At 53.5% G+C, this 12,638-nt stretch overlaps 1 protein-coding gene across 2 annotated transcripts; it reads right to left on the reverse strand.

The window, feature by feature from the left end:
- Positions 1 to 1,539: 1,539 nt before the first annotated feature.
- On the reverse strand, positions 1,540 to 11,778 carry GAL3ST3 (galactose-3-O-sulfotransferase 3). 2 transcript variants are annotated; one of them, XM_042237649.2, is made up of 3 exons: positions 11,627 to 11,778; positions 7,929 to 8,162; positions 1,540 to 3,230 (listed from the first exon to the last, which is right to left on the reverse strand). In XM_042237649.2, exons 2-3 carry the CDS (start codon positions 8,048 to 8,050, stop codon positions 2,069 to 2,071), a joined length of 1,284 nt encoding a protein of 427 aa, XP_042093583.1. In that variant the 5' UTR covers positions 8,051 to 8,162; positions 11,627 to 11,778; the 3' UTR covers positions 1,540 to 2,068. The 2 variants fall into 2 exon arrangements, with proteins under 2 accessions (XP_042093583.1, XP_014958678.2); XM_015103192.4 differs by having other exon boundaries at positions 11,621 to 11,778.
- Between the last annotated feature and the right edge of the window lie 860 nt (positions 11,779 to 12,638).

The following is a 12,638-nucleotide window of genomic DNA, read 5'->3' on the forward strand; positions in this document are numbered from 1 at the left end:
ATATGGACCTTTGTTGGCAAAGCAATGTCTCTGCTTTTTAATATGCTTTCTGAGTTGGTCATAACTTTTCTTACAAGGAGCAAGCACCTTTTAATTTCATGGCTGCAGTCACCATCTGCTGTGATTTTTGAGCCCCCAAATTAAAGTCTGTTACTGTACTGTTTCTCCATCTATTTGCCATGAAGTGATGGGACCAGATGCCATGATCTTAGTTTTCTGATGTTTGAGTTTTAAGCCAACTTTTCTGCTCTCCTCTTTCACTTTAATCAAGAGGCTCTTTAGTTCTTCTTTGTTTTGCCACAAGGGTGATGTCATCTGCATATTTGAGGTTATTATTTCTCCTGGCAATCTTGATTCCAGCTTGTGCTTCATCCAGCTCAGCATTTCTCATGATGTACTCTGCATATAAGTTAAATAAGCAGGGTGACAATATACAGCCTTGATGTATTCCATTCCCTATTTGGAACGAGCCTGTTGTTCCATGTCCAGTTCTAACGGTTGCTTCTTGACCTGCATATGGATTTCTCAGGAGGCAGGTCAGGTGGTCTGGAAGAAATACCCTTGCTCCTTGGAAGGAATGCTATGACAAACCTAGACGGTGTATTAAAAAGCAGAGAAATCACTTGTTGATAAAGGTCCATATAGTCAAAGCTATGGTTTTTCTAGTAGTTATGTACAGATGTGAGATTTGGACCATAAAGAAGATTGAGCGCTGAAGAATTGATGCTTTCCAATTATGGTGTTGGAGAAGACTCCTGAGAATGTCTTGGACTGCAAGGAGATCAAACCAGTCAGTCCTAAAGGAAATCAACTCTGAATATTCATTGGAAGGACTGTCACTGAAGCTCTAAGAGCTTGGCCACTTGATGCAAAGAGCTGATTCACTGGAAAAGACCCTGAAGCTGCGAAAGATTGTGCGCAAAAGGAGAAAGGGGTGGCAGAGAATGAGACGGTTAGATAGCATCACTGTCTTAATGCACTTGAATTTGAGCAAACTCCTGAGATAGCGGAGGACACAGGAGCCTGGTGTGCTGCAGTCCATGGGGTCGCAAAGAGCCAGACAGGACTTAGCGACTAAAGGACAACAATCTCTTGAGAGACTTCTCTGGTCTTTAATCTGGCCTCTGTGGTCTTCTCTGGAATGAAGAACGCTGATGCCTGCCATTTATTGGAGGTTTCAATTCTATAAAGAGCTCAAAAGATACTGTTATGTGTATCCCTTGAGGTGGAGCCAGGACCCTGCCCCCAGGCTGCTGCTCCTGTCTTGTCTCTGCATCTTCTACCTTGTTTGATGAGCAACTGTTCAAATCTGCCCTTTGGAACTCAGGGAAGGTCACGGAGGCTGGAGTCTGCTGCTTACAAACAAGAAACAAAAGACATGGAAAGGCTTTTATGTCCAGGAGCCCCACAAGATCCTGCTTGGTTTCACTGGGTCCCCATTCTCATGGTAACAGCCTAGACATCTATTCTTAGGCATCTGCCTCATCCTCAAAGAGGGGGGGGGCGGTAATTGGCTTTCAGAGATTGACATACAACGTGCACATTTTAAAATATTTTATTTAAAAAAGGAAAACCAACCAAACAAAAAGCCCACCCCAAGAACTTCTGGTTCTGGGGGTCTGGGAGCAGCTTAGGTCTGTTAGGACGGTGGAACCTGGAAGACAGACAGTGTGGGGGCCTGACCCCTGGCAGGAAGAAGAGCTGGGGAGCCTGACAGGCAGAGTAGCCTTTTCCAGAGCTCAGCCCCTCTCTGTGGCATGTACTCATCCACTCGGAAAAGACAGGTTGGTGGGGGGGGGGTCCTCAATCCCCTTAAGAAGGCAGGGTGGGCAGTTCTCAATGGGGCTCAAATCTCTTGGCAAAGCCACCAACCAGTTACGAAGGAGAGAGTGGCCTGGGGTTCAATCGGGCCTATACCTTCCTGGGAGGTGGGCTCAAACAGGGAGATGCGCCCCCACTTACTAGTGCAGCCCCTCTCGGGAGAAAGGGCCCTGATGCGGTGGAACCCAGAGGCAGCCCTAGGAAAGAGCCTGGTGGGCAGGTCAGGGGCCAGATTCCCACCTGGAGCTCAGTGGCCTGGGCGCAGCGCCCGGATGGGCCGAGGAGGAGGGTTGTCTAGGACCGGTTCGGGCCGGAGGCGCATGCCGCCTCGGCGCTTCTGCTTGCGCAGCAGGTAGCTTGAGTACTGCACCTCAGGCATGGCCAGCTTGAGGCAGGCTTCGGTGGCTGGACCGGCGCGGCCGCTGGGCAGGTCGTAGCCCATGATGTCCACCTTGCGGCTGGGCTGCCACGGCTGCAGCTGCTTGGTGCGGATCTGGGCCGCGGGCCGCAGCACCGGCTCGTCGCCAAAGCAGCGCCGCAGCAGGCGCTCTCGGGCCTCGCGCAGCTCGCGCGCCTCGCGCTCGACGCAGGCGCGGCCGGCACTCGCCACGCGGCGCCAGAAGGTGGCGTTGAAGTGGTCGTAGAGGCCCGCGTCGAGCGCGTTCCAGGCGCGCGCAGCCCGCGCGAGCGCCGCGGGGATGGCGGCAAGGCGCGAGCTGGCGGCGCGCGCGTTGAGCCTGGCGTAGAGCACGTCGTCCAGGTCCCAGGCCAGCAGGCGCCGCAGCAGCACGAGCGACTCGTCGAAGTACTCGGCGATCATGACGAGCGAGAAGACCTCCTCCACCTGGCGGATGAGGCCCGCCAGGTAGGCGGCGTCGTCGCGGGGGCTGCGCTCGTTGTCGCCGCCCAGGTCGTAGGCCAGGGTGTTGTGCGCGAACATGGCGAAGTGCTCGCCCGCGCGGTAGTAGGCCTCGGGCGCGCGCAGAAAGGCCTCGAGCGACGCGTTGGGCACGCGCCGGAAGGCGGGGCAGTACTGGTTGTAGTAGCTGAAGAGCGACTCGAACATGGCGGCCGGCTCGCGCAGGATGGTGACGTAGACGGTGCCGGGCGGCATGAGGCGCTGCAGCTCCGCGCGGTCGAAGCGCAGGTGGCTGGCCAGCACGTGCGGCGGCCGCGTGGCCGGATGCACGAAGTGCGCCGAGAAGTTACGCGGGTAGCAGAACTGATGCTCGCAGCTCGGGTGCGGCAGGGCCACCGTCAGGTTGTGGCGCTCGGCGAAACGGAACAGGATGTTCTGCACCGTCGTGCCCGCAGTCTTGTGCGTCTTCAGAAAGGCCACGGTCATGTGCTTGGGGCGCGGCGGAGAGTCCTGCAGAGGCGGGCAGCTCAGAGGGAACAGCTTGGGGTACCTGCAGGGTCCGGGGTGTGCAGGGGAGGAGGGTGTGAGAAGGGTGCCGCCTGACCCGGCCTCTCCCCAAGGATGCTGGGGATGGGCCCAGGGCTTGACCCACCAAACAGTACACACACGCATGGTACCGGCATCAAAGATGACCACCCCCAGGGAGTCCCTGTGAGAGGGTAACAGGCAGGAAGGCCAAGGGCCTCCAAACGGAGGAAATAGGTTGCAAGTGTCAGACATTAAAAAAAAAAAATCTCTCTAGTGTTTGCCTACAATGTGGGAGACCCGGGTTGGATCCCTGGGTCAGGAAGATCCCCTGGAGAAGAAAAGGCAACCCACTCCAGTATTCTTGCCTGGAGAACCCCATGGACCCTCTGTCACAAAGAGTTAGACAGGACTGAACCTCACTTTCACTTTAAGCAGCAGGAGGAGACAAAATAGTGTTAAAAAATTTCCCCTTCTGTATACAAAGTTAAAAAGAGGTTTCTCTTAAAATACTGTGTTGCCATGATGACATCTGGTTCCATCTGAACTTAACATTTCTCAAATCTTGAGCTAACCAATGCATTTTTTAATGGAAATGTTTGTCTTTAGCTATGTTAACATACTATGCAGTTACCCTTGATTCTATCTTCAAGTTGGTGCCACCTAAAAGCTCAGATTTAGGCTCAGAACTGACTTGACAAACCAGTTTGTTATACTCAGACATTGTTCTCCTAATCTATGTAAACAAAATTATTGTTTTTCCAGTAGTCAGGTATGGATGTGAGAGTTGGGCCATAAAGAAAGCTGAGCGCTGAAGAATTGATGCTTTTGAACTGTGGTGTTGGAGAAGACTCTTGAGAGTCCCTTGGACTGCAAGGAGGTCCAACCAGTCCATCGTAAAGGAGATCAGTCTTGGGTGTCATGGGAAGGACAGATGTGGAAGCTGAAACTCCAATACTTTGGCCACCTGATGCGAAGAACTGACTCCTTGGAAAAGACCCTGATGCTGGGGAAGATTGAGGGTAGGAGGAGAAGGGGTCAACAGAGGATGAGATGGTTTGATAGCATCACTGACTTGAGGGACATGAGTTTGTGTAAACTCTGGGAGTTGGTGATGGACAGGGAGGCCTGGTGTGTTGCGTTTCGTGGGGTTGCAAAGAGTCGGAACAACTGAACGACTGAACTGAACTGAATCTGCCTTTCTACAGGATTCAAATCAATCGTTTTATGGACTGGGATAACTCGCCTGGTGCAAAGATCTTGTCGGTGGGGGGCCTGGTGCCATTCTCTGATTTTTGAGACATTCCTTTCTTTCATTAACAGACTGCTAGTAACTTCTCCCCTGGAGAAGGAAATGGCAACCCACTCCAGTATCCTTGCCTGGAGAATCCCATGGGTGGAGGAGCCTGGTAGGCTACAGTCCATGGGGTCGCAAAGAGTCGGACACGACTGAGCGACTTTTTACTTTTACTTTTTACTTAGTAACTATATAACATCCAGCTAAAGACTAGCAGGCAGGTATTCTTTCTGCCCACTTCTGATGTCTATGTCAGAAGCTTTCTCTATCTCCTTTATACTTTAATAAAACTTTATTACACAAAAACTCTGAGCAATCAAGCCTCATCCCTGACCCCAGATTGAATTCTCTTCTGGAGGCCAAAAATCCTGGAGTCTTTCGTGGTTCAGCCACAACCTTTTACCTGTTGGCCTCTTTTTGTTCACACACGTGTGTATGTCCCACCTCTTGAATATGAGTGGGACTTATTGATGCCTCTAAGGAGTTAGAATAGGGCAGAAATGGTGGGATGTGACTTGTGAGATTACATTATAAAAAGACTATGCCACTGTCTTAGTATCGTTCTCTCACTCTCTAGGGTAACTCTTGCAGGGGGTGAGGGTGAGGTACCAGGTGGGAACAGTCAGTCCTCAAGGAGCCAGGCCCTCAGTCCATCATCAACCTGCTTGAAGAGCTGAAGCCTCCCCCAGCAACCACATATAGGAGCTTGTAAGGGGAGCCCTTCCAATCAGGGCTTCATATTAAACCGCCTTCTCCAACCACCAGCTTGACTGAAACTCTGTGAAAGGCCTCAAACCAGAGGCATCCAGCTAGGGCAAGCCTGAATTCCTGACCCACAGGAATGAGATAATAAATGTTAGATGTTTTCAACCTCTTAAGTTTTGTGGTATTTGGTTACCCATAAAAAATAATACAAGGACAGTGATTCCCCTGGTGGTCCAGTGGTTAAGAATCTGCCTGCCAGTGCAGGGGACACAGGTTTGATCCCTGGTCTGGGAAGATCCCACATGCTGCTAAGCAACTAAGCCCCTGTGCCACAGCTGCCAGGGCTGCGCTCTAGAGCCCCCGAGCCACAACCACGGAAGCCTGCATACCTAGAGCCAGTGTTCTGCAACAAGAGAAGCCACTTCAACGGGAAGCCTGTGTGCGGCACGAAGGCCCAGCACAACCAAACAAATAAACCCTTAGTGTTTTTAAAACGCAAAATAGAATAATACAAGGACAAAGGCCCTTGGGGACCCTTGAGGAATTCCACTTTACAGGTGTGCAAACTGGAGAACAGGAGGAGGAACATCATTTCTATAAGTCCAGCAACTCAGATAAAATCGCCAAACCCTCTTGCTGTCTGTTGTCTTTCTCATTTTCACTCTTTCCCCTGGCTCTTCATTTCATTGGAAAAGACCCTGATGCTGGGAAGGATTGAGGGCAGGAGAAGGCAACAGAGGATGAGATGGTTGGATGGCATCACCAACTCAACGGACATGAGTTTGAGCAAACTATGGGAGATAGTGAAGGATAGGGAAGCCTGGTGTGCTGCAGTCCATGGGGTCGCAAAGAGTTGGACACTACTTGGCAAGTGAACAACAACAGGCTCCTCACACTGTAGACGAATGGCAAGGACTCTGAAGCAGCTTGTTACATGATTCCATCAAGTCCTCTGGGACCTCATTCATTCATTCAGGTAGTAGTTGTTTTTGTTTGTTTAAGCATCTACTAATTTACTATATGCTAGGAGCTGTTCTAGGGTCCAGAAATATAATAGTATAAAAACCATAATAATCCCACCCTTCATAAAACTTTGATTTCTGTTTTCTTGTTCCTAAAACAAGGGTGTTCAAGGTGACCTTACTAGGTGACCTGTAAGTTCATGCCAGACTTTGAGTCACTTTCCTCTTTCTTTTCTACCATCCTAAGCATCAGGCAACAAGGGCAACTCTTAAGCAGCCTTGAGGATGCTAGTGAGATTACCTTTCTGGTTTGGGTTCAGGATGTCTACACGGATGGTCCATAAGACCAGAAAGGCATCTGGCAGGAGGGACTGAGCCCATTCACACTGTTCTCATGGATGACCATGTAGAGAATGGCAAACAGGCCCTGAGTGGGGCGCAGGGATTTATTTGGTTCCCGCAGTGAGCCAGGAGCAGGGTCAGGGCTCCTATTCATCATCACATTGTATCCTGTATCAGGGTGACTGGCAGGGTCACACACAGTGTCATTGTCGTTTTCTAGATGAGCAAATGGGCTCAGAGAAGTGAGGAGACTTGCCCAGAAAAACAGTAGTGTGAAGTTGTTTGCAGTTCTCTGGGGAGTGTGTGGCTGAAGTACACTGACTCCATCACAGGCCTGCAGCCCTACACCCTTCCTTTTTTGTGTAACTGCGCTTTAGCCTACTCATAAGCAGTGCACTCAAGCCAGGCAAATTCCCTGTCAGACTTTATCCTTGCCTTCATCCCATGTGAAAACTGGAAGACTGTCTTTTGCTGATGCAGATAGTTAATGGCCACAAAACCCCCAACCCCCCACTCCAGGTGGAGGACACCACCACCTGTCCATCCATGGGGATGTACTCCTGAGTAGTCACATTCTGTTTTTAGCTTTTGCCCCTTTAAATCTCCCTGTACCCCTTTCGATGCCACTGTGAATGCCTCTGGATCCTCCACCTACTAGATCCTTCCTGCCTGTATGTAACTTACCATAGTAAAGTTATTAAGTGCAGTTTATATGGAGTTACTTCTGTTTTTGATCTTAAAGTTCTTTTTCACTTCGTAGGATATTCAACCTCTCTGCCTCCCATCCATCAGGTACTCAGAAGTGATGGCGAGGGAAAGACTCGGGCTGGAATAGACTCTCAGCTTACACACTCAGGGCTTTCCTGACCGCTCAGTTGGTAAAGAATCCTCCTGCAGTGCATGAGACTGGTTTGCTTCTTGGGTTGGGAAGATCTGCTGGAGAAGGGATAGTATTCTATTCCCACTCCAGTATTCTTGGGCTTCCCTTGTAGCTCAGCTGCTAAAGTATCCGCCTGCAATGCGGGAGGCCTGGGTTTGATCCCTGGGTGGGAAGATGCCCTGGAGAAGGGAAAGGCTACCCACTCGAGTATTCTGGCCTGGAGAAATCCACGGACTACAGTCTATGAGGTCGCAAAGTGTTGGACACGACTGAGCGACTTTCACGTCCACATCCATTACACACAACACTTTCTGTGAAGTCCTTCTCAGGAAGGTTGTGTAGATCTAAAAAGAATGTATGGAAAGTGCTCTGAGAACACAGGAAAGAGCAAAGCCAAGAAGAGGGTGGACTCTTCTGTCAGGCTTAAGGAACGAGAAGGGAGGAGGAGGAGAGCTCCCATCCGCTAACCAGGCAGCTGAGCTCTGGAGGAAAGCAATTCCCGGGCCACGCCCCCTCACCGAGACCCCGCCCCCTTACCAGCTGAGCTGCGCCCCCTGGTGGATGAGGAGGCTTAAGGTGCTGCATCCTAGCACCAGCAGCAGGATTTTCCTGCGGCTCATCTTGGTGGCCTGCTGCAGGCGCTGGAGAATGGGCGGCATGATGGGGTACCCACCCCTGGATCAGCCAGGGCCTCACTATCCAGGACTCCCTTCGCCGGCACTCATGGGGGCTCCTGGGGCTCCGGTAGCAAGGCCAGTGTTCCTGTGAGGTCTGGCAGGAGAAGGAGGAAAACAGGTTTGTAGCGGGCAGAGGAGATGGGCGCCGAGCCCCAACAGGACTGCTGCAAATGAGAGCTCCGAAGGGTGGGGTGCGCAGAGAGGCCAAGGAAGATCAGATTCCTACCTCCTGTTACCATGACCCTATCTCCAGATAACTCAGTATTGGGTGGAATTACAGGCTCTGGGGTCTGGCCAGCCCTTCAGGCTGTAGCCACTCCCTCCCTTGAGCCAAGTCTCTGCTTCTCTGCTTGCCCCTAATTCATCTTTGTCTCGTGGCCATTTATGTCTGTCTTAGCACCAGCGCCTGGCTTAGCCCAGAAGTCTCAATTCAGGGTTTCCTCTCCTACAGGATTCCTTGCCTGACTTCTTCAGCCAGCAGTTAGTCTTGACTCCCCAGACACTGAGCTCCTCAGAAACGCTGACCAGATCTTGACCTTCTTGAGTCTCTCATATGAAGAAGAGGCTTACTATGTGTATTATACGACTGCACACTTAATTCCATCTAATCCTCACTGCAGCCCTAACATAGGTGTTCCCATTTTACAGACAAGGAAACTGAGGCTCTAAGGGCTGGTGTCACTTATCTGGATCGCACAGCTGGTATTAGCAGGATCTGGATTCTGATCTGCTTCCAGATACTTGCAGCTCCAGAGTCCATGCCCTCAGACAGCATGTGTGCCGCTTCCACGGAGAACTGATTTCCCCATCCCTGCCCTGGACTCTGCAATTCTGCATACCTCTGATCCATGAGGGAAAGAAAGGAAGGACTTGAGATCCTGGAACCCTATCTGAATTCCATCCCAAGTCACCTGAAACCCTGGCTGCCCTGTCGGCTGATGGCAGTGAGAGATGCCTGGCCAAGGAAGAGGGTGGCCGCCTGGGATTTGGGAGGGGAGTACAGGGGATGCCCTACAGAGATTCTCCAGGGGAAGGTGGCCTCCATCCCAGCTGAGCAGCAGGAGCGAGAGGCTGGAGGAGGGCCTGGTGTCTGGCCAGTCACCTGCCCCCGCATGAATGTGTTAGCTCAAGGGCATCCTGACGCTTGGCAGCTTCAGTGGAAAGTTAGCTTCAGTGCCTGGGGAGGGTGGGGGTCTCTGTCTCAGGGGCCTCCGTCTCCAGGTTCGAGTTTGGCTTCGTCCTCACATGCACCCCTCTCCAAAGGGAAGGGGGAGCCTGGAACCTTCTGGGCATGTGCATGTGTGTGGAACTAGGACACCTCAGTCTCAGGAGGGTTGAAGTAATGTGAAAACTCTTTGACCATGACCTTCCCCTGGGCCTGGCTTCCCGTCCTTCTCCTTTAGCCCCTCCTCCCCCTAATTGATCCTGGATTACACTGAAGCCTGTTGGGTGTGAAGATGTCCTGGTTATGCCTTTCCCTTCTCTCCAGGCCCCCTCACCTGGTTTCATCCACCAGCCTGCAGACAGAGTTAATCCTCCCGGAGCCAAGGGATGTGAAGCACCCAGCCACAGAGGGCAACCAAGGGCGCAGCAAAGAAAGGCTAAGAGCCCCGTCTTCAAGGATTGCGAGGGCGGAGGAGGGCTGGTGCTGCCCACGTGAGGCACGAGGGAGTCAGAGCCCTCTCAGGACACCTTCTCCCCTGTCACTTATCCTGCCGAGAGGACTTGGTGACCAGGCGGGAATTTCTCACTGGGGCCACATGGAGGACCACCAATTCCTATCTTTGCTCAACTCACTGAAACCAGCCTTTTTTTTTGGCAATAGAAATTACACAAATGGCTCATTTACTAAAACAGTAGAAAAAGGTGAAGAAACATACATCAAAGTACATACACTCAGGAGCTAAAATCCCAGATTACATACATTCTAAGTTGCTGAAACCAGTCTATTTTTCTGAGACTCCAGGTCAGCCCAGGAGGTCAAGCCTGGGGACAGCTACAGTGGGACTTTGCCTGGGAGATGCTTCAACGAGGCCATAGGGAGAAAGGTAATGGGGTGCTTGGTGGTGCCCTCCATCCCACTCCCTGCCATGGCCTAGCCCTGGGGAGCCAGCCAGTCTGAGAGGCCGGATACAGGGTATCATCCGCGTAAGAACTCCCTGGATGCCAGTCCACCAAGGTAGGCAGCAGCTTCTGCATGCTCCCCGTCCGTGACTGGAGGCTCACTGCCTGCAGATACTGCCTGGTTTGCTTCTGAGCAGCCTTGGCTGTTTCAAAAGTTCTTTCTGGGACAGCTAGACTCAGCCTACTGCTGGTTGCGCCCTCCTCGGCTTGTCCCCTTCCACATTCCACACTCGGGGTTGCTCATGCTGCCCTGCTAGGCCACAGGAACCCTGTAAGTTTTTTCTCCATGACAGACCTTCAGGTATTTGAAAGCAGTAACCCTGTCTCCTCTGGGTGGGCACTCGGCCAGGCTAAACATTCCAGGTCCCGAGAGAGGGTGCTGGAGGAGGGTGCCCCTTCGCTTAGCAAATTCACTCCACGATGCCTGTTGTGGACACGGGGTCAGGCCACCGGCACCGAGGAAGGGGGCCACCTGGGGCTCGGTTTCCTTCGGTAACCCCTAGGTCAGTGGGGGCGGGTGGCAGCCTGCTGGGATCAGAACTGAGACATGCTTCAGACTTCTCCCGGCCTCCCCTCTGTCTTCTCCGATGAGAGTTTCCCTCAGTCGTGTCCCAGACAAGTCAGGGTGCCCGGGTTCGTGAGAAAATCAGTGCTAATTTTAGTCAGAACAATCTACCGCAGGCTGCCGCCTGGTTTTGCAAATTGCTTTCCTTTCTCCAGGGAACCAAAGAAGAAACGGCTTAGCTGGCCGAAGCTTTGAAAACTGATCGGATGCCCACCCACTCCCACACAAGCCCTCTGCTCGCTCTCTGGGGGCTCTAGGGCTGATATGGATGCCCTTGGAGGAGGAGGGCACCCTGACCCCCACCACCTGGACCTGACCCTTGGGTGACCTGGAGACTGCCTCTTTACTGAGGATGGCACCGCAGGTGAAGAGGGCAATTGCCCCCTGCACTGAGGAGGAAGGGGCCAAGGACAGAGAGGGCTGCACACTAGTGGCCCAGGAGATGAAATGTCTTTCCAGCTCCCTCTTTTCCTTCCTTTCTTCCCACCAGCCTTCGCCAGGTCACCCCCGCCCCCCAGTCCCCTCTGCCTGTCATCCACGGCCACCTCCTCCCTGCCTCTGATTTCCCTTCATCCTCCTCTGTCCATCAGTGGCCCCCACTCTCCCAGCCCCCATTCCCTCAATTGCATGCCAACCTCCCCCAGAGATCGGGTCACTGGGATCTGGTCCCCAGTAAGGGATAGGCCAGCGTCGCGCTCTCACCCATTCCTCTCCTGCTCTGCCGGGGGCCAAGAGCCCCCCTCCCTCCTCATGCTCTTCAGGCGCCGGCCCCCAAGACACTCTCCCGCCCCAGCCGGCATCCCTCATTCAGGTCCAGTCCACCTCCGCCCCTCCAGCTCCAGGCCGGCCGCTGCAGTACTCACGCTGACCGGACTCTGCCGGGACCCGCGTGGAGGGGGGTCGCCGCTATCTCCCCAGACCTTGCGGCGAAATCCGCTGAAGGTCCGAGGGCGCTGGGGGCCCACCACGCAGAGTGCTGGTCGCTCGCTGGCCTCTCCGCGCTTGGATGGGATCAGGTGGCAGCGTCGGCCCAGCTCCGCTGCTCTTGGCTCAGCCCGCTGCCCGCCCCCCATCGCACACCGGAGGCGGAGGCGGGGCGGGGGCGGGGGCCGGCGAGCACGGGAGGGGGAGGGGCAGAATGGGAAGAGGAGGGGGCTGCCCGCGGGACCCTCTCCCAGGGGTGTCTTCGAATACGGGCATCTTCCCTGGGCAGTCTGGCAGAGTCTGGACGCCAGGGTGGTCAGCTGCTTGCCCTCCCTCTTCGGGAGGGGAAACTAAGGCCTGGAAGGTGTCTGGGCACTCCAGCCTTGCTGGGCATTCCTGGGCCCCCACTGGTCACCCTTGGCAGGTCGGTCCCAGGGGAATTAGAGACGCAGGTACATTCGCAAGTCCCCACATGTTTTCCGCCCACCCCCTTCTCCTCTTTCCCCCTCCAGCAGAGAAATACCTGGGGGCTGGTTCCATCTGTCCTCACACCCCTGGAGATCCCTTCCCTTCCAGTCTGCCGCTGACCCTCTCCTCCTTTGCACCAGAAGTCCGGATCCACGTATTCCCGGCCAGAGCTTCCGTGGACCCAGGACCCCTGCCTGGGCACTTTGTGCTGGGAATCAGGGAACTCAAGTTCAACCTGGGGTGAACTTAAATTCTAGGGTTAAGAGGCAACTCCCTGGACCTGGTTGCTTCCAGATCTACTATAGGGAGCTGTTTGTGGAGCTGTTCTGAGGCTGCAGAGATGATCCATGTGAAGCCTCTGTGAGAACGGTCCTGACTTTTCTACTGCCTTCTTAGTCCTCCGCTCCAACCACCTGGAAGCTGAGTCCTCCCAGACACCCAGAGCCCCACATTGAGTTACGTGGTTCTCGTGAACCCCTGCTTTCTACT

The sequence above is a fragment of the Ovis aries genome, chromosome 21, assembly GCF_016772045.2.
Source record: "Ovis aries strain OAR_USU_Benz2616 breed Rambouillet chromosome 21, ARS-UI_Ramb_v3.0, whole genome shotgun sequence".
In the NCBI taxonomy this organism is placed as follows: domain Eukaryota; kingdom Metazoa; phylum Chordata; class Mammalia; order Artiodactyla; family Bovidae; genus Ovis; species Ovis aries.